At 56.4% G+C, this 24,882-nt stretch overlaps 7 protein-coding genes across 7 annotated transcripts; 6 read left to right on the forward strand and 1 right to left on the reverse strand.

The window, feature by feature from the left end:
* Nucleotides 1-1,468: 1,468 nt before the first annotated feature.
* CH63R_03798 (uncharacterized protein) lies at nucleotides 1,469-2,042 on the reverse strand (the record flags this gene model as incomplete). Its single annotated transcript, XM_018298773.1, has 2 exons — nucleotides 1,469-1,955; nucleotides 2,026-2,042. The coding sequence occupies 2 exons, from the start codon at nucleotides 2,040-2,042 to the stop codon at nucleotides 1,469-1,471; spliced, it is 504 nt and encodes a 167-aa protein (XP_018160019.1).
* Nucleotides 2,043-3,105: 1,063 nt separating this feature from the next.
* On the forward strand, nucleotides 3,106-5,116 carry CH63R_03799 (Class 5 chitinase chi100; the record flags this gene model as incomplete). Its single annotated transcript, XM_018298774.1, has 5 exons — nucleotides 3,106-3,522; nucleotides 3,620-3,806; nucleotides 3,895-4,018; nucleotides 4,103-4,387; nucleotides 4,444-5,116. 5 exons carry the CDS (start codon nucleotides 3,106-3,108, stop codon nucleotides 5,114-5,116), a joined length of 1,686 nt encoding a protein of 561 aa, XP_018160020.1.
* Nucleotides 5,117-6,385: 1,269 nt separating this feature from the next.
* On the forward strand, nucleotides 6,386-7,802 carry CH63R_03800 (Exo-polygalacturonase; the record flags this gene model as incomplete). Its single annotated transcript, XM_018298775.1, has 3 exons — nucleotides 6,386-7,466; nucleotides 7,544-7,635; nucleotides 7,707-7,802. 3 exons carry the CDS (start codon nucleotides 6,386-6,388, stop codon nucleotides 7,800-7,802), a joined length of 1,269 nt encoding a protein of 422 aa, XP_018160021.1.
* Nucleotides 7,803-8,506: 704 nt separating this feature from the next.
* Nucleotides 8,507-9,314, forward strand: CH63R_03801 (uncharacterized protein; the record flags this gene model as incomplete). The annotated part of the gene is made up of 2 exons (XM_018298776.1): nucleotides 8,507-8,852; nucleotides 8,971-9,314. 2 exons carry the CDS (start codon nucleotides 8,507-8,509, stop codon nucleotides 9,312-9,314), a joined length of 690 nt encoding a protein of 229 aa, XP_018160022.1.
* A 581-nt stretch (nucleotides 9,315-9,895) lies between these two features.
* CH63R_03802 (uncharacterized protein) lies at nucleotides 9,896-11,172 on the forward strand (the record flags this gene model as incomplete). Its single annotated transcript, XM_018298777.1, has 3 exons — nucleotides 9,896-10,596; nucleotides 10,697-11,000; nucleotides 11,059-11,172. The coding sequence occupies 3 exons, from the start codon at nucleotides 9,896-9,898 to the stop codon at nucleotides 11,170-11,172; spliced, it is 1,119 nt and encodes a 372-aa protein (XP_018160023.1).
* Nucleotides 11,173-12,346: 1,174 nt separating this feature from the next.
* CH63R_03803 (uncharacterized protein) lies at nucleotides 12,347-12,964 on the forward strand (the record flags this gene model as incomplete). Its single annotated transcript, XM_018298778.1, has 1 exon — nucleotides 12,347-12,964. One exon carries the CDS (start codon nucleotides 12,347-12,349, stop codon nucleotides 12,962-12,964), a length of 618 nt encoding a protein of 205 aa, XP_018160024.1.
* Nucleotides 12,965-23,608: 10,644 nt separating this feature from the next.
* CH63R_03804 (uncharacterized protein) lies at nucleotides 23,609-24,691 on the forward strand (the record flags this gene model as incomplete). Its single annotated transcript, XM_018298779.1, has 1 exon — nucleotides 23,609-24,691. The coding sequence occupies one exon, from the start codon at nucleotides 23,609-23,611 to the stop codon at nucleotides 24,689-24,691; it is 1,083 nt and encodes a 360-aa protein (XP_018160025.1).
* Nucleotides 24,692-24,882: the final 191 nt, after the last annotated feature.

Below are 24,882 nucleotides of genomic sequence, written 5' to 3' on the forward strand. Positions count from 1 at the left end.
GCTTGTTCGGTCAGGGCGTTAGCAGCCAAATCAAAATCGCTTTGTGTTTCCGTGGCCTTCCCAAGGGTCGAGTTCTTTTATTTCGGGCTTGGATCTTGAAAGTGCCTCTGAGACAGGTCAGCCGATTTAGCCAATCGATAACAAGTCAGCGCAATGTTCTTGTGTAGCAAGCCAGGAGCGTAAGAATGGGACTCTTATATTAAGAAATACTTGAATGAGTCTTGGAATCGCCGCGGTGGCCGGCTTAATGATAAGTCCGGTGGAGGCCGCTTACTAAGACCGCTACCAAGTCAATAGCCACGCTTACACCAGCCACGGAGGCTGTGCAGGGCCGCCCGCAACATCTTGTTTGTTTATAGATCTCCAGCAGACGTCTTCAACTTCATGGCGTCGCAGACTCGCACGTGAGCTTGTTCAAATCTCAATCCTTGAATTCCTGATCTTGCATCATCCTCAAGGATACAAGTGGTGGTTCAAAGAGGCTCTGTCCTAAATTCATTCATTACAATGTAGTTCGGCACTTTTCTTAACCTTATCCCATCCCTTTTTGATTACTGATCTTATTTTACACTGTAAACCACGATATGCAGCGTACAACATGCGACGTCTTGGAAGCGCAGTACTGCACTATTCACCAACGCTGTCTACAGGTTTCCACTTACTAACAACGTAAAGCGTGTTGGCCATTAGCCATTCCTCTGTAGGCTTGGTCTCGAATGTGTACAAAGGAGTAGAACACCATGCCAAGTACACAACAAAAATATAGCCCAGTAAATTATACGCTTGCGTATCCCCTCCTGTGACTTGGGCGCTTGACTTCAACACTGTGGCGAATTCCGCAGTCATCAAATGGAAATCCCTTGAGCCCTATCTTTATTCCATTGAGTGCTGTAATTCACTTTGGGTCCTTTATTTCCTCTAACAGCGGCGATTTCTAGCTTTAGTATTCAGTGAAAGTCCCAGGCTAATCTCAAGGACTAGATTTGATTGCGTAGTATGTGGGGGGGGAACCCCCCCACATGACGATGTCAAGCAGCATTCGGAGAGATTCCGGTTTCTCCTGCGTGAATCAGTCCGTTTACAGGTTTCTCCTGCGTGAATCAGTTTCTGTTAAAGTTTTACAGAGGCCAGGAACTGCTGGCGAAGTGTGGTGGGGAAGAAGAGTGGTCTTGCTCATGGGGCAGCGGTTTATAGTTTGGGCGTATTAGTTTGGGCCCACAAGGGTTCAGCGTATCCAGCTTTGTTCTCGTGTTGCAGTGCAAGCTATCCGTTACACGCACGTAAAGAGACCCAGCTGTATATATTAAGGTTTGCTGTAGGTGTATGCTATAGACCTTGACTAGGAACTATCGTGCGGAGCACTCCTTTACTATTCCGCAGGATTCTCCGTTCTATATAAAGAGAAGTATCATAGATTGTTTGCAATGCCCAGAAACCTGAGCTCGGAGCTTGCCGCCCTTTCACGTGTTTACAAACCCCACGGCACACACACACGGGCGTTAGGGTCGGGGGCCATCTTGATTCCATCTTTCTGACACTTGACATCCTTCGTGCCGTGGCACTGGGCGCCCTTGAAATCCTCCCACTCGACAAACTCGGTCTTGAAATTCTTCTTCTTGGTGACGTTGTTCCAAGCTCGGTACACCATCAGAGTACCCTGATATAGTTTGCGTCCTTCAGGGCAGGTCTTCTCGTTCGTTCCGGGTGAGACCTCCTTGAGAGTGCCTTCTTGCCACCCGGTGCAGTCGGGGCCCACGATCAGACTGACTCCCGAGGAGGCCACGGCGAGGGCATCTTCGGGACTCTCGGCGCAGACCATTGCGTCGCAGCTGACCTGGAGACACATGTTGCTTCCATAGTTGTCGCGGAAAGCATCGGCTCGCGGGGCGAGCTCGCGGACGTCGATGGCGGTGGACGCGCAGAGCTGCCCGAAAGCGAGACAGGGCAGGACTTGTCTGTCTAGGATTAGGCACCAGGAAGCGTGGAGGTTTTTAGTTTGGGAAGGTGGCTCGGTTGACGACTTACAGCTTGGAGAACTTCATGTTGCTTGTCCTTCTGAAGCGGCTGCAAAGCTCCCCTGACGATGCTCCGATATGTTACTGTCGCTGAGACTTCTGGGCACTGGTTTCAAAACAGCTGTTGGCCAGTCTGTCGTCCTTCGACGCGTCTTTAAGTAATTCATCGTTCAACAGCCAGCGATCTCAGAGGCTCTGTCGGCCGGAACTATCCGATCTGTATTTGCCTTGGTTCCGAGGTGACAAAGGATATAGTTTAGAAGATTTCCGAAAGCAGAAGCGTGCCTGGAGATCAGAAGAATCTTCCCTTTCCACTTTGGATCCACGTACCATTCTCAGCACGGGCAATGAAGCCGTATTATGCGAAATCTAGTCGCTTACGGCTATATCGTAACCCGACTGCCAAGCGATGGGTATGTCCGAAATTACCAAAAGCTGATTTCAGCAGGTTTCGAAAACTTTCTTTGGAAATAGTTAATTGATCTGCACCGTATACCCGCCCTTGCTCCGCTACCCGACGATCAAGACTGAGCGTCGAGTTGAGGCTAAAACAACCTTGACGGCTAACAAGCCGCAAGGGACGGCCCATAGACTTACGATGTACTCAGTGGCAACAACATAGAGTTTTGCCGTGATATAATACTTGCGCATTGAGTATCCGTCCCTGACTATTACGTTGCAGGCGTAATTTGTCCTACCCGGGATGTCGTTGCTGGAAAACATTCAGGAACCAGCGAACTTAGTCAATTTTGACAAAACGAAACCAAAGCAGCAGTCGGGACAGGTCAAATAGCTTTATCAGATCATCTAAGGTTCTTCGGCCGCTCCGTCAGGCCAAGAAGTTGATGGGCCGTCGCGGTATTATTCTTCCTCGATACCACCGTACCCGCCTTTGTGAATACCGGACGAGAGTCAGCAGCGTCAGACGGTGACTTTGTCGAAAAACCCGCTGAAGACGAAAGCGAAAATGTTATAAATATTCCTGCAATGGTACAGCCATTGATGTCTCAGAAGCTTCTCATCGGCACACACACGTCAGAGTCTGACTGTCATCTTCTTTCCCCGGCCTGTCTCGTTGTAGCCTGGCACGATGCGATTCTCAAGTGTCTTCTTCGGTCTTTGCTCCGTCACAGCGGCAGCCGCCCAGGCTGAGTCGCTCACGACACCCCCCCCGGCGCCCCCGGTGCCCGCCCATAAGGTGGGTTGGAGGGCTGCCAACTGCAGCGGCGTCATCGTCGACGCCAAAGCCCTGCCCGACAAGCGGTGGGAGGCGGCCGGTGCCTCGGAGGCCCTCGAAGAAGTTTTCCAAGCCTGGCGGAACTACACCACTGGGCCTGATGAAGTCAAGTTCGAGTTCAGCCAGTTCGTCTCTTGGTACTTCGGCGGCCCAGAGGCATGGCGGTGCTCGGAAATCTTCGACGTGCCGTGCTCAACCTCACTTACCTGTGAGGCTACCCAGTATCCTGCCGGACATCTCATCCTCAACTCGTTTTCCAAGCTTCACCAGGTCAGTCAGATCCTTTCCCTCTCCTTTTCTTTCAACCCCTTTTCATCCCCCTTTCCCTCTCTTTTCCCCCTTCCTTCGCTAACAAGCATACTTCCAGTTCCATCATCGCTATTTTGAGGCTCTTGGCTTGGCGCAGGCGGATATCCAGTCGGAAATCGACTTCTTTTCCGAGTCATTCTCTTTGCCGCCGCCAGAAGACCCGTCCAAGGATGCGAACAAGAGACTCATGCTCAACGTTGCTTATGGATTGTTCGGTGTTTCTCAGGCCTTCCTCAGCAACTTTGGTGAGTTGCTGCTCCCCAAGGACCAGCACCGCTGGGCCCTCCCCCTTACTTATGCTTGACGGAACATTTGCCTGACCTGGCTCTCTAGTCATCTTTAGTTCGGCTGCAGCGACAACCTCGGCGATTTCCCAGGTATGGCGGTCGCAGATCATGTCCACCTTGAGTTACAGCGTCTTCACCGGCTGGGCGGTCGCAAAGGACTACTTGCTCCCGTAAGTGACGGGCTTCCTTCCCTGACAGCCACCTCAGGACTCTTTAGGCACCGGTATTCGCTGACACAAAGACGCGCTTAACAGAGGCAAAGACTCAAAGGCTCAATACGGATCACTCTCCGCCATGATGGGCGACGTCTTCGACAGCTGGAAGGCTACCCAGGTGGCGTACGTCGAAACCATCTTCAACCCGAACGACACCGCGACGGAGGACTTCATCCGGTCGGCTTTGGACAACGGCCTCATGGGAGCTGCCCCGGATGAAATGAACGCATTCGAGATGTCCAAGAGGCTTCAGAAACTATTCTACCCGAGGTTCATCGCGGCCGTCTGGCAAACTCGCAGGTGGACCAAGAAACCCTTCGTCTTGTAGGTCACCCACAGAAAACCGTCTGTTCGCAACCGCTCACATGTTTCTTCTGTAGAAAAACAAACCTACCTTGCAACACGGAGAAGGGTCAAAGAGACAGTACCCTTTGGCCCTTCTTGAAGGATGACGACCACGCGAGGGCTTCGACCTGCTACAAAGGCGCCCTTTTCTACCTGATCGACGTCAGAGGTTCTGGCGTCAAGTTGACCACCAAGTATCCTTCCATCCGGCCCGACATCTTCAAGAGCAAACACTGGCCATTGATGGCACTGTACGGCTTGGAAACGATGGACGGCGTCCGGTACGGCGGCATCACGAAGGAGGACATCGTCGCCTCCGTCTACGAGGGCTGGGTCGAGGGCGGCCACCAGAACAACAACTTCAACCCCAACTACACCGACATCTCGCCGCAGGGCAATCTCGACCTGTGGCTGCAGCAAGGCCACCGGAGCCCGGGCTTCGTCAACATGACGCTGTGCCAGAACCTGTACACCATCGTCGGCAACATCGTGCACGGCAACCCTGAGAACCACACCTCGTACCCTTGTGAAAGCCTTTCCGTTATCAAGCCCACCAACCTGGGTCCCCAGCCGGATTCCGATGCGGAAAAGGAGACGCCGGCCGATACGGACAAGGAGACGCCGGTCGATGCGGACAAGGAGACGCCGGTCGATGCGGACAAGGAGACGCCGGATGTTGAAAATGGCAGACAAATGACACCCATTTGACGCAACAAAAGGTAGCCCAAACGCAGCAATTACAGGGCGCTGCTACTTAGGTGGTAATGATAGGGGCATTCTTTGGCATTCTTAGTGTGTGTATTTGGCTACCTCAAGTGGGGGAGATCTAAGTACAGGCATTGTGTCTCAACTGCTATAGAACCTAGCAGTCGAGACTTTTCTAGACTACGATGTATACATACAATAGAATACATACAATACAACACATACAGTAGAACACATACAATAGAATACACACAATAGAACACATACCATTAATCATATTACCTCTTATCGTGTCTGCATGTCTTCCCACAAATTCCCTCTAGGGTCAAGCGTTGTTGCCGAGTCGTATGCTGCTTGAAAACGCTGCTGAACTTGAGTAAGATGCTGAAGTGATGCTATTCAAATTGCAGGTCCGAAGATTGCTGCAATCCTTAGCCCTTCTCTCCTACGTTACATTTTGTTTGTCATTGTCAGGAGGGAACAATTAGCTGCTGCTCAGGTCACTTTTTCTTCAGCAGCCCTCCAAGGTCGAGGTTTAACGCGAATGGGGCGTCCAAGTTGCGACACTTGATACCCCTTTTTCTCGGAATGACGGCAACGCTGCAGAAAGGCAAAATAAATGGCCCTAGATTACGTCGGCGGCCCGCGGGAGCTTCGGCTTCGATGTGATAGAAACTTCTTTTCCAACGAAAGTGCCATGTCGAGCAGACTGAGTGAGCTCAAGGTTCAGGCTAACAGTGACAGATAGATAGCGGCACAGCGATTCAAGGCGGCGAGTCGCGCACTGGATGGCCCATCCTGGCTTGATGTAGATGAGACTAGCTAAGCTTTTCTGCGGATGTCCAACGCTTTTGGCGGGGGGCCGCAGGTGATCCCAGTCTGTTTATGTAGCTCCCTGCGTCAAATTGATTCATCCCGTCGCATTCTGCGCTAAACCAGCCGGTTATCCGGGAGGTGTTGGGCCACGAGAGCTGTGTTCAATCTACGGCGAAATTGTTACCCTTGATCAATCCTTGCAAGACGGCCAGTTCGGGATATAGTGGGATAAGTTGATGCGCATGGTGGAGTTCATTCCACTCGGCAACTCAGGGGCAACAACATAAACCGGGGGGGGGGCACTCGTGTCTTTATAGCCGCAGCCAAGTGGAGGAGTCCGGCTCGGGACGAGCATAATAAACGTTTGCCAAGAGATATATAAATCGCCTGCTAAGTTCGACTACGCTTCATTCCCCAAGCGTATATCGCATCTCGCCAGACAGCTGATTTATTAACATGCCAAACCCCTTCCTCCAGCTCGTTCTCTTCGCCACCGTGGTCTCTGGCTACTGGCTGCCAGAGACTGTAGGCAAAGACCAGTTCAAGACCTGTATTGTTCCCAAGTCCAATGGGGACGACTCCCCTGCAATCATCTCCACCGTCAAATCTTGCGGCGCCAACTCCCGCATCGTCTTCAGCACCGGCACAGAATACAGCTTGCTCACACCCCTGAAGTTTTCCGACTTGACCAACGTCGAGTTCTCGCTCGAGGGAAACCTCACACTCTCCGACGATCCCGGAACCGTCTCGGCCGTCGTCCAGAACCGCACGATCTACCCGGGCCACTGGATCACCGTCAGCAACAGCAAGGGCGTCACCTTCACTGCCACGAACGCCCCGGATGGCGGCTGGATCAACGGCCACGGCGACAAGTGGTGGTCCAGGGCTGGGGACAGCAGCGACGGCGGACGCCCACACTTCTTCTCGTTCGGCGTCACAGGCTTACGTCTCCGGGGCCTGAAGATCCTTAACCCCGTCGCGTGGTGCTTCTCGATGGGCGGGCAGGACGTGTACATGACCGACACCCTGCTCGACGCTCGGTCGATGAGCGGGTTCCCTTTCAACACGGACGGCATTGACGTGAGCGCTTCCGACGTCGTGATCGATGGCTGGACGAGCTACAACGGCGACGACATCATCAACGTCTCGCCGCCGGCGGTCAACGTGACGATGCGCAACGTCGTCGCGTACGGGACGCACGGGATCTCCGTTTCGTGCTCGGCGGGAAGTGGCAACGGGTACCTGTTCGAGAACGCCGAGATTCACGACTCGCTGCTGGGAGCCCGCTTCAAGGGCTCCGTCGGCACGACCTGTCAGATCTCGGACGTGACCTGGCGGAACATGACCATCACCAACACGGCCTACCCGATCCACTTCATCGAGAACTACGTCGATCAGGAAAAGGGGGCTGCCGGTAAGGATGCGTCTCTGGCGGCGTTTGCAAAGAACTTCCGGTGGGAAGGCATCACCGCGCACACGGGGACGAGTCTCAAGGACGGCAGCTGTATTTCCAGCCCATGCTGGAGCGCGACGCTTGGTAGGTTCAGGCCGCGACGAGCAGCGCTCGACCCAAGAGCTTAGTTTCGCTGACACATGACTTGTTCTTTTTTTTAGACGAGTCAACCAAGAAGGGGATGTACATCATTTGCAAAGACGCGGAACATTGTCAGGATTTCCACTTCTCGGACATTACCCTCGCTGCGGCCGTGAGTCTCTCTGGAGCATATGCAATGCTAGATGACGAGAAAGGCGATAACTAACTCGTGTGGCTCTCTAGGATGGAAGCGCGGGCGAGATGGTATGTGTTGGGCTAGAAGGCAACACGGAACTGGGCATCCCCTGCACCAACGGCACCCTGTCGACTGCGAAGTGAAAATGCCTAATCTTGCCCATGTTCGCGCTTGAATAACAGGATAGTCGAGAATGCACTCCCGCCAAAGGATTCCTGACCATACGCCTCATGCCTGTTCTGGTAAATTACAATTCACAGCGGTGACAGTGACGGCCCGGGATCCCGTGACTAAGCATCGGCTCCGGAAACCGCTTCTGGACCCACTCGGCCATGATACCCCCGGCCGTTCGTCTCCACCTTCCGGTCCGCGTGGATCCACTAATTCGGCGCGATGACGTAGCCCACAATCGAGATCTAGGCCCTCAGCCCCCCCCCCTCCCACCCGCGGCACTCTTATCCCACGTGCCACATCACGAAACTCGCCAGCTCGGTGGTGTTACAAGCTAGCAAGACTTACCTCATCGAAGAGAAACATTTTCCACCACTCAAATAACCAAGGCCACAGTCTGGACCCCTATCCAAGAGGCCGCTCGCTTACGTCTATAGTAGATGTTTGGGGGTGGCGTGCAATATCGCCGATGTGGCTGCCAACTTCCAGGATTCTTGTCATTGCGCTCTGGATGATGTCCTCTGCAGGGGTTCGGACGGGGGTCCTCCCCGGCAGCCAGACACCGCGGGCAGCCTATGGCATCCCGCCTCGGAGCCCTCCATCACGGACCCGTATGACGTATCCATGAGCATCATCAGCCACACCATACCTGTACGCATACGCGCAGCCGAGAGGGATGGGATGGGATGGGATGGCGCGTGTGACGACTCTGAGGTGCGTTGCGTGTCTGTCTGAGTTTGGATGGGCGGGCGTATATCAGGCGGGTGCTTCCTCGTCGCAATCCCCCATCCGTTTCGGGGTGTTCATCTCGTTGATCTATTCCAGACCTTTATCCGACTTTCGAGCATCCGTCGAACACACGTCTCCAGACTCTTTCCACAGTACCATTAAACCATCAGTCATCATGGCCGAGTGGGCAAAGCAAACCTACAACCAGCAGTACGAGAAGTGGGTTCCTTGGCTCGAAGACCAGTACCTCAAGTGGTTCACCAAGGACAATAAGGCTAGCTATGCCACCAAGGGTAAGTCGCGATGCTATCGCCCCTACTCCCCCTCCCCCCCCCAAACCGTTCCACTAGTACCTGGCTAGTAGACATAGACCTCCCGTTATTAACAAGTTTGCGCGTCCAGACACCCTAGGTCAGACCAAGGTCACCGGCGTTGAGCAAGTCGACACACTCCAAGACGGCGTCAACAACCTCGTCGGAAGCCAGGTCGGCAAGGGTGGTCTCCTGCAGCCCGTCGGCGACATCGCGTCCAAGGAGGGCGTCAACCGCGCCGAGCGCCAGGGCAAGGACGAAGATGGCGGCTACGTCCCGACCGCCGTGCCGGGCTCAGCGTCCCTGAACCAGGCCGGCAGCGGCGTCGCCGACGGCGGCAAGGCCGTTGCAGGTAAGACCACCGAGGGCCTCAAGGGCGCCGGTGGCTACGTCGGCGGTCTTTTCGGTGGCGGCGCCGGCAAGAGCAAGCCCGAGCAGAAGTAAATGCGCCCGGACAGCAGCAGCAGCATCATTGACAAACTGCCATACCTATTTGCTTGTACTGCGCACCAGTATGCCGGAACGCGGGCGGGGGGACAAAGGGGTGCGGGAAATGCAAGCGTGTTATGAACTCAATTTGGATGGCTTGCGGCGTTGGATTTGCCCTTTTGAATTTTTATAGTCGATCAGCATTGGACCCAATACCCACAAACGGACTTTGAATGAATTATGTTTTCTTCTATTTTTTTCTAGTCCGTGAGTGACATGTCGTACGTTGCGTGTGAACGGTCCCTTACAAGCAAACATCATGTCCAGATTCGGATTCGGCGTATGTTGTCCGGCTGTTTGCTGATCACCGCCGTTTGTCTCCCTGCGTCTCCGGTTGGCGGGATCTACTGACTCTGTTCCTGACCGTTTACAGCGGTTTCCCCATACCCCTTCGCTCGTTTCTTTTTTCCCTTTTGTGGAAAAAAGGTTAACATCTCGGGCTTCCCCATCTTTTCATCTCTGACTGATGTCGGCCCTCGCGTCCTTCGACGTCATATCTACATCCGCTCGTAGGGGGGGCGAGCTTCTTTACCGAGATGAGTGTCGAGAGTCGCCGGCCGAGCCGCCTGGGCATCCGCTCGCTGGCAAGTAAATCGACCCATTTCGCTAGCAGGCTCAAGAGGTCATGCCGTGCCCAGTCTGCTGCCAACGGGATACCGAGCATCCCCGTCATCGCAATGTCGAAGCTGCTCCTGCTCAGCGACAGTGACCTGTCAGAAAACCTCCCCGTCCTTCCCACGGCCGGCGGACCTTGCAGCACCTCGTCAAAACATCTCTGGAGCGGCACCCACCTTCATCTCGACAGCAGCGGCCGGACGAATGCCGAGATGGACAACCAGCTCGAGACGGCTTTTCTCGGTAGGCTCCCGGACGAGATCCGCGAAATGATATACCAGGAGCTCTGGCGCGCGGCCGGCCTCGGCCAGCACATCATCCGCACGCAGGCTGGGTACGCCCACTCCCGGTGCCTGTTCCACCGGGTCGGGAGCAGGGCGGGCGGGGGCGTCGATGGCGAGGACCCGTGGGAGTCCAACTGGATGGCGCCCGACGCGCGCGGACCGGTCCCGCTATGGTTCCAGCGGGAGATGTCGACGTGGTGCGACCACTGGAAGTGCGAAGAGGCGCGGGAGGAGAGGGAGATATGGCGGGACATCACCTCGCGGAGCCGGACGTGCCACTGCGCTCGCGCCGACACGTGGACGGCGTTTCTGCCAATGATGCTGACCTGCAAGCGAATGTAAGTCATACGCGATTCCGTTGGGGGTGTCTGAGCATGGGATAGATACTCCGGGCGTACTCGTACTCACTTACACACTACTCACGCGTGGGACGGACAGGTACTTCGAGTGCGCCTCGTCGATCTACAACTCGGTGGCCTTCACAATCACTGACATCAACCTCGCACGGAACGTCTTTTGCGTCCGGCACCGGGGACCAATCGGCGGCGGCGGCGGTCACCCGCTCCGGCGCATCAACCTCTCCTTCCGGCGGCAAGCCGACGAGGGGAGCAACTTCGAGCAGTGGGTCGAGTCGTGGAGCGCGGTGCTGCGGCACCTCGACACGCCCGGGCTGGTAGCCGTGAACCTCTGGCTCGACAGCGACGTCTACTACGAGCGGCACTGGCTCTCGGTGACGGGCAACGTGCTCCGTCGCGTGCCGGAGGCGCTGGCCGACAAAGTCGCCGTCAGTCTGCCGCCAGACGGGCATCGGGACCGGGCTGTGGGGGATGCATGGCGGAGAGGCGACGGCGGAGGAGTGGCGAGGTGTTTCGATGCGAGACGGTTACAGTCTTGAGGGTTCGCTGGGGGCGTAAATGGACGGGTCTGGAACGCGAGGTTAGGTTCGAAGAGTACCCTGGTGGGTGGGATGAATGGACGTTTGATGGGACGACGTGGGACACCGGGATGATGAGAGTTGAGATTGGAGGGTTTGAGGACAGTCTTGAATCGGGATGAGAGACGGGCGATGGAGAGCTGCCAACGGAATCATCACGGACACCTTGGATCTCGCTCTGCCGATGCTCACTTACTGCGATGACCCCCGTCGTGAAACAGTAAGACGTCCCCTCGACTATGACTGATGGATGCCTTGACAAGTGTATACGTGCACGCACACACACACACACACACACACACACATACCGGACAAGTCCCGGGTGCATGTTGCGATTGCTTTACTCGGAGAGACCGAACGAACGTTCTCATATCGAAATGTCTCCAGTCATTACAAAGAGCAGATGGAACGTAGGAAACTCTCAAGGCCGAATTCTCGTTAGAACACATGCCGTGAGGTAAGCGTGACATGATAAGCATGCAACGAGCCAGCCGCCGGCATGCAACTACGGCGTGTCTTCGGCGCATGTACATACATGCAACATCAGCAGCCTGCCTCTGTCAGCTCTTTGCGGCAGGGGGCTTACGTTATTGTCTGTTAGTATGAACTGACTCTCGACGACGATACATGTGTCTGTGATGTTGCAACCATTCCGGGGTAGCTGTTGAGAGTGCCATGTTCGTTGGAGGGGGGGGGGGGGGGGGGGGCAGAAAGAACCTGGTTCGCCATATCGTTCTTGGCGTGAGCTTGAATCGTGCGTGTGCCGCGGATCCGAACCGCTGTGTAGTGGACATGGACTCTGGGAAGTCTGTATCGTCGCCTAGTCTTCCGTCCGTGCCAAGCAGCAGAAGTGTTCGGAATGCCGTGGTCAAACATGCCCGGAGGGGGTCGTCTTGTTGCTGCCGGATAGCGCGGATTGAGATTGCTTGTATATCAGCAGCACCTCCCGGAAACTCAACACATCATCCGGGGGGGTGAGGAGAGTTTCCTCCGGGTTAGTGGGAACCTTGGGAGATTGAGGCATCGTGAAGGTCCGAGTCCCTTGTAACAATGGTGGTTTATCGATGGAGTAGAGAGATCCGGCCGGCCCAGCTCAATATCGTTACCGATGCCCCCCCTCCCCGGAGCCAGAGCTATCTGATCCCGCCGAGAGCATGGATGGATACACGGCCGAAGTGGGCGGCATGGGACCACAGGACGAGCCAGCTGCACGCATCGCGCCATTTTTCATCCCCCCTCTCGTTCCAAGCGTTTCCATCAACGAGTCCATCTATCCCCATTCCTCGAAAAACCTTGTCTTGAGAACTACACAGAAACTGCCTCAATTCAGCCAAGTGGGAGGAGGAGGAGGAGAAGGAGGAGGAGGGGGTGTACCGGCTCACGACCGAGAAGGGGAAACAGAGTCCCCATCCGTGTTTACGCAGCGGGACTCCCAAGGGGCCGCCGGAGTGGGCACGACTGGCGCGACGAGATCGGAATGTAGATGGCTGATCGGCGTCCTGACAGGGGACCCGACTCTCTCGTTCCGAAAAGAAACCGCGAAGGAGGCTCTGCCAGACTGCCCAGGACTCTGGGAAGATATCCCTCCCCCCCGCCTCATGTCCCCTCCTAAGCGTGCATATTGCTCGTGGTGCTTTAGACTGCATTGGGAAACAGAAACTCTTGGAACGTGGGCGACCCGGCGCAAAGCTTCAAAGGTATGTCTGCCGAACGCTTTGGAGACTGAGAATCAGGTTTTCGATGCCCAGGATGAAGGAGAGGAACGGGTTTAGGCCGGGCGGCGTGATGCCCGGAACAGACATGCATACAAGCGCTTCTGTCCCAGTTGAGCGAGGAAGAGGAACCGATTCTTGGATTCATGTTCATCCCTGGAAAAAGACAAGGAAACCCGGGGTCTTGGTGGCAGACAGGCATGCCCCCCTCTCTCTGTCTCCCTCTCCCTCTCTCTACGATGTACTGTGGGTTGCGAAAAGAGAAGCTATTCCCATGTTCTCTGACTGGTGGGGTCTGAAGTGAATGTAACGCTAGCACACGCCAACCTCCCCTCACCGAACCCATATCAGAGACTATATCCGTAGTCTACAGGGGACCCCCAATGATACCTCGTCATCGGGCTTGTCTCCGTACAGACATGGCCGCCGGGTGGTCGAGGATGTCGCGAGCCCGTCTCGAAGCACGACTTTGCTGCATGGCCATGACTACGACCCGGACTCGTGGTGTTCAATAGATGCACACTGTCACTGTTGACTCGGCGCATCGAACCACCTGATTCAGACATTTCTGGCTCGACTTTCACACCGCAATTTTTAAAATAAATAAATAAATTTGAATAAGCAAACCCCTGTCGGCCGTTGGCCTGCCGCTGCTGGCTTTCGTTGTGTGCACCCGTAAAGCGAACATACGACTACCGTATCCGGATGTGCCGCCCGTGCGATGCGGGCGGCGTTGTTGGCAAGGTCAAGGTTCCAGATCCGCGATGCCGGATAAGGTACGGGGGGAGAAGAGGGAGGGGGGAGGGGGTGGGTGTTTGAGAGACGAGCAACGGTGCCCCGGTGCGTCCCATGACCGGCGCAGATGGCCACGAGGCCTGTCGAGACGCGCCCACGTTTTCCCCATCCACGCTGTACGATGTAAGCGACGTGCGTTCGGTTTCTGTGATTGTACCTGTAGAGCTGTTTCTCCCGGCCACAGTGACCGGAGAAGAAGGCCGGTCGTCTCTGTTGGGCCATTATCAGATCCAGCAAGGTAACAAGGAACTCTTCCCTTGAGGTTCGCTCAACGCTTGACCTAGACTTGGGACTCTGGACTCTAGACTCTGGCACGGCCCAGGGAAGTTTCGCAGGGGGGGGGGGGGGGGGGCACGGAGGATGGGCGCCAGTCAGCAATATGCTTCAGGACGTCTGAGAGTGTTTACGCTCGGAACCTTCATCAAGTCCCCTTGGGTCGTTTCTCCAAGCGAGGGAAAGTCCTCAAGGATGCGAGAGCAACAGCTGACCATTGTGCAAAACAGATAGGCATGGACGATATGGACGGGCGGGCGAACGGACTGCCGCCCCCAGCCTCTCCGTCCGTGAATAGGGTCAGGGGGGGGAGGAGTATGGAATAGAGTTGCTGTCAGACTCTCGGCATCTGGATCGCTGGTGCGGACGACTAGTTGGTTTGGGACGGATCTCCGTGCGACGGCGGGCCTCGTTCTTTGCCAACGAGGGGGAGAGAGACCGCTGGCGTCTTTACTCGGGACACGGTCACTATCAGGATGTGTGACGCGGCGTAGCATCTCTGACCGTGGCTCCCTCACGATACTTAGTCGCTCACTGTATTCGCAACATACCACCCCGACGGCGAACCGGATGTGGAGGAGCGTCAGTCATGCTTGAACACCCACCACCCCAAGGGATCGGTTGGCGCCGAAACCAGATGGTCTGTTAAGTCGGGCTGCCAGGGCACTTGCAAAACACCAAACCCGATGCTTGCCTGTCCTGGCCCTATATCACCCACGATATCACCTGGGCCTTGTTCTAGGTCCAGGATGCGAATCTTGTTCTGCGACCCATGCCCAGGTGGAAACATTGAGGACACGGACGGGTGAACAATGGTGATAGCGAGGTGCTGTTATAGCCCTCTGCGCTGACTATGACGTGTCGGTTACCACCTTGTGGGTGTTTCTCTCTTTCTCCCTTGACAGGTTGACGATATGCGCGGGCCTTTTGGTTTGGAGGAGCATGAGGAGGAGGACTGGATGAACCCCCCCCCCCCCCCCCTTCCCCTTCAACTCTGTAGTAGACAAGAGCATCACTGAGGAACGCGGGTTGAAGAGAAGATCTTAGCCCCGATGCGACCGTCTCCCAACCTGTTCAAACGTTTGAGGCTTAATGACGGAGATGTGATGGGGGAAGTCGTCGGGATGTCTGCCAAGGTTGTGCGAACCCCCCCCTCGGAGCATATCTTGGGAGATGATCTGACCTGGTGCAGTCTTTTGGGACGCCAAAGGAGACTCTTGAAGAAGCCTAATTGGCGAGAATGCCATGGTCCAGTTCTGGACGGTGTACGCCAACACTCCAAATTCAGCTGGAGATGCACTTTGGCCTCTGAGACCGGCCATGGCAAATGCCGTGCCTCTGCTGCTAGTGTGACCGATAATCGCTCAGCTTGGCCGGGATCGGTTGGCGTCGAGGTCGCATTGGGGGCGTTTTCAAAGCTCCCTCCATCCCCGCCAAGACCAGAACTCTGGAGGGGTGTCTATCGCTGGACCTCGCTCCGATGCGACTCTCCTCTCAAAGCCTAGGTGAAGCTTCATCGAGCTCTGTCTCTCTTTCTCTCTCTCTCACATCCTCCTCAGTAGGTTCCCCCTTTGCGAGAGTTCTTGGCACAGGCCCGACCCCCCCTGGCAGAAGCAGAGTATCATCAGAGCCCATGGTCGAGGATCATGACGAGCGAACAAGCTTGGGCGATTGGGTCGGCTCTACGCTATTCGTCCAGGTCAGACCAATATGGCTCCAAGAAGCTTGGGTCTCTCCCTCCCGCGCTGAGACATGCGGCAGCCTCTTCAGCCCTCGGCCCTCGTGGCGGCACCTCCCAGGCTATTTGTCCCCCCCCCACCCTTCCCCTGCTGGGAGCGAGAAATGCAACGTTGGAGAAAGCCAACTCTCACTATTGAATGCGACGAGCTTACACCGAGGCGGTGAATGCAAACACGTCCACGGTGCAAATGTGCATAGTGGCGGTGGCGTAGGACGAGGGGCTTGGAGCATGATGTGATCATGGTCATACATGCTCCCGGCGGTTGCTGGATATCGATGACATTGACGATTCTCTCTCTCTCTCTCTCTCTCTCTCTCTCTCTCTCTCTCTCTCTCTCCACAAGTCTGTGATTGTCGGGCAACCAACTGCAGTTGTTATCGAACCTGGCGTCTATGTGAATTATAGACTACGGCCCATGCATGGCTCGTCCTAGTCCACCGCTCGACTCGACTACTCGCCCCAAGAGCTTGGACGGGGATGAGCAGCAGGAAAAGAAAACGGTTGCTTTTGTTAGTTAGCGGTGAACGGCGAGCAGGTGAGATGCATGGCATTAGCACTGGCATGGGCATAGCGTGGCCATCCTATCGCTTCTGTCCTATCCATCTCTCCTGGGTATGGGCTCTAGCTTGATTGGGGGGGTTATATGGAATCTTCCCCTGGGATCTTTGTTTGTGAGTCTGAGTGACATGCACTTCCTGCGCATGCAAAGTGGGTTAGAATGCAGCCGGGGTTCGGAGGAGGTTATCGTGGCTCTTCGTCAGACGAGGGGGCGGACCTAGCATGTTTTATTAGACTTTGGCTATTAGTCCGCCTCTGCCTGTCTTTACGGGACAGAAGACCATGTCCTGCCTCACTCATCTACCAGATAGTGACTCCAAACTACCTGATACGACAGACTTCTTATGGTCTATTCCGGGACTGGAGGGCAGCCATGGGGATATATCCCCTCCCGGCCTAGGGTACGTGTCCCGCAGATGTGCAGCTCAGCAGCTAAGCTGCAAAGACGCAGCGCGCAGGCACCGTCAGTGTACGTTTCCGTCAGGGCCGCATGGATCGTCTTCCCCGGATTCGGGCAGGCCGTGCTTGCAGCAAACAATAACGCCCCGACATCGTTGAGTGCCAGCGATCCCGTTCGAGATGCCGTCTCCAGGAAACCCAACTCTTTAGCCCGCCCTACTTCTCACGGGAGAGGGAGAAGGGGGCTGGCTGGCTTCTGGTTTAGGTGCAGCCGTAATCCAGCGGTCTGCCCACGGACCGTGACTACACCCCTTCCCCCGCCTGTGTGCCGCCGGTGAGACTTTGACTGGCTTAGTCGACTGCCGTGTCACGACGCTCCCGCCTGCTTGTATGGGCCCCGGAGTGCACTGGCGGGGAGGACAAGGAGGAGGCCACAGGTACGCCGAGTGTGTTTGCCTCAGTCTGCCTCGTCCGACAGCCTGACCTGTTCCCGTCACCAACGAAACCCATTGAGGGGGGGTTGGTGATGGGCGTCTGTGAGCATTCCGTCGTATGATGAGGGTGACGAGCTGTGAGCATCAGGCATCAGTGAGGCGTAGCGTAGCATAACGCGAGATTGAACCCGGTCCGGAGATCACGGGGCCGAGAGTTGTGGCACGTTGACAGTTCAGTCCCGGAGCGCGGGCGGGGGAGGGAGGGTGGTGCGTGAGCTAACCAGAACGATTCCATGCATCTCTCTCTCTCTCTCCCCGAGATTGAGGCCATTACCTGGCACGTCCAATATCGGAAATGCATTATTACCAAGAGAAAAGCCAAGTTGCTGCCGCCCCTGTCTTGGTCGGTGATGTCTTGACCTCATCACAGTCCATTCCAAATTCCAAGGTCGGAACGCTGGCTGTCACACATAAACACACACAAACACACATGTACACACACACACACACACAAAACACACAGAGAGCGCGATATACTGTAATTAGAGAGATATGGCGTTTCGAAGTTCCCGTCTCTGCCGTCCTCCCCCCTCGTGCGGGGCGGCATGACCACCGGCAGCCCGCGCTGACGTTTTCCAGAACAGCGATCCGCGACCTTTGTGGTACTAGCCCCCTCCCGTGTCTGTGGTACCTGGATTTTGGGGACTTGGGGACTTGGGAGGGAGCATCAACACGTCAGACTTCCTTCAGGTTTGGGGAACCAGAAACCCGCAACAGGAGGCAAAGGCGAGAGAGAGGACGGAGATGAGGACCATCGGAAGGGGAACGGGGCACGTTTGTGGAAACGGGTCTGCCGCCCCAGGAAGGTCGACACGTCCGGGAGGGGGGGCCAAGAGGTCTTGATGGGCGAATTGCTCGGAGGGCGGCCGGGTCGTGGGCTCCTTGGCGGGTTGGTTCAAGCCCGCCCGCCGCCTCTTCCAAGGCCAAACCAGGAGGAGGACCGATAAGCTCCCATCCCATGGGGGCCCTGCGTGCGGTCTTCTGTCCCCAACTCCCCCCCAAGCCGGAACTCTCACCGGAAGCTGCACGGCACAACCCCACACGTGTGCAGCAGTATGGCACCGGGCTGTCTTTTCTCTCATGGCATCCCAGAGAGTGCTTGCGGGACGGGACTGGAGAAGGATGGAAGGAATGGAGACATATCCACAAGAGGCGGTGGTGGCGGCGGGGGGGGAACGGGCTCGGAGTTGAAGGCTGCTTTGAGGTACCATGTTGGCTACGTCTCTCGGTTGGGGGGGGGGGGTTTTTTTTCTCTCTTTCATTCTTGGTCAAGGTTTGTGGAGTGCATGCACGTAAGACCGAGAGACTTGCATGTCGAGATGGGCTGAGGCTCATGGATGGCATGGTACGGTGCCATTCCGTTTCCTCTGCTTCTGATATCTGATCTTGACACGAGTGAGTTCCGTCCGGCGGTAAGAGTCGTCGACCATAGAGACGCTGCAAGTTGGCTTTGCCCTCGAGGGCCATAACTCGACAGCCGGTCAGTCTCGTCCCCCACGTAGGTCTGAAGACAACCCAAGTTTGATCCGAGGAATTAAGATGAGGAGCTGCGGCGGCCGTCACCTGTCACATCGCTGCCATGTACGCGGGCACAATGTGCCCCAGTTCCCCGGCGGGAGGTTGCCGCATCTTACATCACCATCGCTGCCGAGCCCATTGCTGCCGTCCTGCGCCGGCCAACACAGCGGCCTACCGGGCTTGCTGGGGATTTGCTTGCTCCCCCTTAAATCCTAGCATCATCCAAGACAAGCGGGGTTGAGTTATCAGACTGACATAGGAGCGCATGTCAGAACCAACAAGTAGGTTATCAGAGCTTTCTGAAGCACAGGAAATAAAACCCGATGCGATCTCAAGAAACCCCGTCATCCCCTCTTCCTTACCTTACAATTTCCCCCCAAAAACAGGGAAAGCAGAAGGAATGAGGCAAAAAACTACGGAGCAATTACAAGGGGCTGAAGTGGTCGAAGGGGTCGATGTAGGACAGGAAACAGGGAGCGGCGTACAAGGGGCGGGCGGACGGCAGCCGAAGCGAGGGGAAAGAAAGAACAAAAAGATAGGGCAAGAAAAAGGCCCTGGAGATCATTACATCCCGCTACCAGGGCATTTGCTCCGTACGTGTGCGTGTGTGCGTCGAAGATCAACAGTGGGCGTTGTTTGGATATAGTGCGCACTCCCTCACTCACCCACTACTCCCTTGCCCACTCACTCACCAACTACGCCAACTATCTAACCCTGCAGGCTTTGGAGAAACCTGGCACTGAAAACCGGGAAAAGCTGTGCGACCAGGCAGAGTCGGTAACACAACAGCGGACCATTGGCAGTGGGAAATCGCCAGCGGCAGACGGACCCTCTCGCCATTTGGGAGGTGACCCGGGATGTTGGTCACCGCGTCTAGACTCTGGGGTCTCTGTCACTGTCACTGTTACTGTCACTGTTACTGTTACTGTCACTGTCACTGTAACTGTCACTGTCACTGTCACTGTACCCAGCGGGATGGGCACTGGACTAGAGAGCATTACATCAAGACTTGGTAATGATCGGGCGAGGAACTGGGCGACGATTATCCCGTGGAGAGCGCAACCCGAGCAGGTCTTGGGGACGGAGGCTACACCGGGACGGGGCTTGCGGCTAGCACGCTGGTGGGATCTCCTCGGTGGAATCATTTACGTGAATCGATCGAGATTTGGGGGTGGACAGAACAAACACACACACACTACACTACACTACACTACACTACACTACACTACCTACTACAGTACTCCCCTCTCCCTGCGTGGTGCCGGATAGGATAGGATCGTACCAGTTGCTACCGGAACACCAAACAGAATATACTGTGACGCGCATACGAGCCGAGAGTCGGCGTGTGTGTGTGTGGTCATGACGGCGACATGTTGAATGGCGGCATGTGGTCCGGAGACGGTGGGGGCGGTCAAGCCATAAGCGTTAGTTTGCAAAGCAGAATTCGAGTGGAGAGACACTATCTGAATGGGAGATGATGATCTTTTCCCACGAGGTAAGAAGGCCCTCAAGGTTGTGAGATGCGATTCCCATATCCTTTGTCGGGGTGGTAGTGGTGGTGATGGTGGTGGTGACGGTCATGGTACACTACGACAGCAGACAGAGTCCCTTCACGTACAGCGTGGGAGTGGACAGTGACAAAAAGGCTCCTGCCTTCCCTGTCGAGCTCCTGGTGGATAAGAGATGAAGAAGCGTCGACGACATTGCCCAAGATGTCTCCTCCCTCTCCTCCCAGGGTCTTTTCGACTTAGGCCAAGAAGAGGAAGAGAAGGAAGGGCCACGGCGGCAGCGGGCCAATGGAGGAGCTGAGTGCGAGCACACAGTCGGCAGAGGCGCCGGGCTTGGGACCGAGTGGTTGAGAAGCCACCTAAGAGTGGACGGAGTTGGAGGAGGAGGAGGAGGAGGAGTGGGAGGGAGTGACTAGTGTGACCAAGTAAGAGAGCAGCATGCATGGCAAAAGAGCTGCCCCAAAGGCGCATGCAACGTTGGACTGGGGCCCCTGTCACCCTTCATCATGTCACCCTCGTCCCTGTCCTGGTCTTATCCAAGTGTGTGTGTGTAACCCTGGCCCTGGCCCTGGTCTTCCTCAGTCTCTCTCTCTCTCTCACTGGGTCCCTCACGTTCTGTCTCTCCTCCCATTGTCACTGTCACTGTCACTGAGAACAAAAACGAGGGAGGGATGGGGAGGAACTTTCTGGCGCAGGGCAGCGTAGCACCAAAGACGGACTCAGTGACGAATGTATGTATACCAGGCGTGATATACCTTCCCAGCTCGAGCCTAGCAACGACCGACCTTGTGGGCACGCGGTGGGAATCCGGCGCATCATGGCCCTGGCATTCAGTCGTCACAATTCGGTCTTGTTCTCTGCGTCTTGTCCATGGCCGGTCCATGCCATTTTGATATGGTCCCGACAACGGGTCGTGGGCGTGAGTGAGTGTCTTCTTAGTGCCGCTGCACGTTGCTTCTCTACTCCCAGTCTCTACATGTAGACATCGCGCATCGCCAGTCGAGAGAGAGAACCGAGAGAGGGGAGCGATGATGCAGCTAAGCGTGTCTTGGGCTTTTTGCTCTGGCGTTGTCTTTTCTTTGCGATCCCACCTTTTTGGATTCGTTTGTCACGCTCGTTGCTTATTGACTTGGACCTTGGCCCACCGCCAAACCCAAGCCTGCAGTCCCCCCCCCCCCCCCCCCCTACACCACCACCACGCCGCACCCCTCACTGAACGGCCGGAAAAGTGAGGTTATTTACCTTGAGTGGTGCACTCTATCTCAGGTTCTCCCATCTCAGACCTGCAGCCGCCTTGCGTTATCTTGGCCGGGGCCTCTCACACCCACTCCGACACTGCACGAAACACGCAAGGAAGAGAGAGACACGCAGCAGCAGCAACAACAACGATAACGTCAATCACAACAAACAACATTAACAACACCTAGTATCAGAACAGTATAGACTCATTGTCTCCGTCGTCCCTCGTGTCGTCGCGTTGTTTACTGTCTCTTTGCGGCGCGTAACCAACTCTCCCTCGCCGGCGGAACTCAAACCAAACTCAACCCCCCCGCCCGTAAGTAACCCTCAGCTCTCGCGCACTATCGACGAAACGTGCATGCCCTCATTGCTCTGGCATCATCCCTCGGCGGGCACTATCAAACGGATATACCGTACCCAGCGGGCTAAATAAAACACGACTAAACGAGAAGAGCACAGACGTTCAGCCGTAGTCAGTGACCACTCCCAAGACCCCGTGTGTGTGTGTGTTTGTGTGTGAGGGGAGACAGACCGCAGACCGACCGGGTTGCCGACTCGCCGCCCATCACCCGTGCTCCACAAGGACTTGAGAGGAGAGGAGAGGAGAGGAGGGTCTGGCTCTAAGCGCGACGGCGGGACGACGGACACGAGCGAGATACTCAGTCGTGCAAATCCGAGACCCTCTTCTTCGTTCATTGTCCTCTCAGCTCCCAGCTCTGAGCTCTCAGCCCTCAGGTCACTGTCGCGTCACCCGTCCGTTCTCTTTTCTATTTAGGGGTGGGGGTAGAGCAGAGGGAACCATTGATCGTGAGCTACTGCAGGCAAGTGGACTGAACAAGCGCCGTTTCTTGGTGGTTGTCGTCAACCAAGGTTTCCCTTATTTGTTGATGGACATTGTAACAGTCAGAATCAATCAATCCATCAATCAGTCACTCAATTAATCGCATGAGCGTGGTTGAAAGTCTCGGAAACAAAACAAACCATGACAAAACAAAACAAACCACGGCGCAACCAAAGGGATCCGGGAGGAAATCAGAGACAACATAAAAAAATCAAAAAGGAAGAAGCAAAGAGAAACGAAAAGAGAGACGAGGGGAATTTACTATTGCCTGTAACGGATACCGGGTTCCCTCCTAGGCGTGGCTTGGCTTCTTACTCACTGTCGCCATTTCACTCTCAGTCTTGCTCACCACACACACCACTCATACAGGTACTCACTGAGGATGGGTGGGAATAAAGGTACTTTGATTGCGTAGGTACCCTTGCGTTTTCGTGGGAATCTTATATCAGTATCAGCTAGCTCCTTTCGGCTTTCCCGACCCAGGGAACCTCTTCTGCTTCATTTCCCCCCTCCCCTCGCCCACTCGCCCACTCTCTCTCACTCTGCAACCACGCCCCCTCGGTCCCCTGTCCCCTGTCCCCCTCTCCACATCTCACTCCCCCTCGCTCACTCACTCCCGCTCTCACTCCCAGTCTCACTCACTCACTCCCACTGACCCTCCCCCAAGCGCCGTCACCTTCACCGTACAACACAGCACACACGCACCTCCAGCGCACCCAGCAGCACCTGAGCGCTAAAAGGTACCCGAGAGCTGTCCTCCATTTCGCCCCGTCGACCCGCGAAACGTACCCAAGTAATCACCCACCCCCCCTGCTTGGGTTGCTTAGGTATTCTGCCCGCTGCCGCCCGCCGCCCGCCGTCGCCGGATCTGACCTGATAATCTCCTCCGTGCCCAACTCTCCCAGCTCGTCCCTCTTATTTTTTCTTCTTCTCCCTCCCTACATCACAACCTCTACTTCCTCTCAAATACCTCCGACCTCACGACTTCTTCTCCTTTCACCATCTCCTCCTCCCCCTCATCTTCCTCATCTTTCTCCTTCCCATCCGCAACGGGCGACACTGACCCCAACGCCTGTCTGCATTGGTTCGCCCGGGAAGGAAACAGGGCGCTCAACAGTCAGTCGGTCGCCTGCATTTATCGACCGCCGACGATCCAGAGGGGACGAAGACGAACGATCCTCTCACACCACGACAGCTGTGTCGACACCGACCTTGACGTCGAGGGCCCCGTCATCGACGTCTCGGCATCAGCAGCGGCACATAGCCTGTCTGCCTGATCTGCCGTTTTCCCTCCGCCATTTCCACAGCCTTGCCTACCACACATAAAACACGCCGGTCATGTTGGACCCGTCGGCGAGCCGGCGGCAGCAGCTGATGGACTCGTCCGCCGTCTACTCCCACTCCCGCACACGCACGACATCCTCCAACACGTTCCCCATGAACGCCCAGGGTCCGACGCCGATGCACCTCTCCCACCACGCCCACGCAAATCCCCATCAGCACACCCGCCGCTCCCCCTCGGTCAACACCTTCAGCACAACTTCAAGCGCGCCGCCGCCTCCGGCCGCATATCGCACCTCGTCCACCACCGATCTGCGCCGTTCGACCTCGTCTCGCTCCGGCGGAAGCAGCCCACAACCCACAGGTTACGTCGCCCTTCTCCGTAAGCAAAAAGCCACCGTCTGGTGCGACCGCGCTCAGTATGAGGACCCCCGCCTGCTCGCCCAGCAGCGCGCCGCCAAGATGCGCGCTACTCTCGAGGTCATCGGTGGCCAGCGCAACTCAGGCGGCCTCTCGACCCCCTCCGGCCGAACGACCACCGGCATTAGCGCCACCGGCAAGGTCGCCGCCAAGATCCGCCACCATGGCAAGCCTGGCGTCGTCGGCTACGCCCCTGGCGAGAATCACATCGGTGTCGGCGGCGTGCCCATGCGCCTGAGTGCCACCGAGGTCGAGGCTGAGAGCAGCGATGACGACGACCCGCGTCTGCACCATCGCCGCACGGGGAGCAGTGGCCGCAGCAGCACCACGAGCCGCCGTGGCCCCGGTTACCGGTCCTCCAGCGGTGCCCTGGGCAGCCAGAGCGGCCGCCGGTGGAGCCCCAGCGACACACCCGAGCGGAGCGGCAGCCTCGTCGAGGAGGTGGCACTCGAGGACGCGACCCTCGGCGATGCCGCGAGCGGCAAGGCCATGACGATGGGCTCCGCCAGCAGCAGCAGCGGCGAGCGCGCCGACAACCTGGGCGAGCTCGGCGGCATGGGCGGCAACGCGGCGCGCCTGGCGAGCAACTCGCTCATGCATTCGACCGTCACGCGCGAGAAGAGCGTCAAGGGCGTCGACGATCTCCGTAGGAGGGGCAGCGTCGACGAGCGCACCACGACGCTCACCGGCGGCCGTCTGTACATCGCCAACCCCGATTAAGGCCCTACGAAAGCCGCACGATCAAATCGATTGGAACCGGCATCGACGCGGGCCATTGTTTTCTCACTGTTTTTCTCACATCGTCACCACCACCACCACCATCATATCTGTACGAACGCCTTTCCTTTCGGGGTCGGGACATACACGGTCGCTTGGACGAGGCGTTTGGCTTTTTCCTCTACTGTCACAAA

Source organism: Colletotrichum higginsianum, chromosome 3 (assembly GCF_001672515.1).
Source record: "Colletotrichum higginsianum IMI 349063 chromosome 3, whole genome shotgun sequence".
Classification (NCBI taxonomy): domain Eukaryota; kingdom Fungi; phylum Ascomycota; class Sordariomycetes; order Glomerellales; family Glomerellaceae; genus Colletotrichum; species Colletotrichum higginsianum.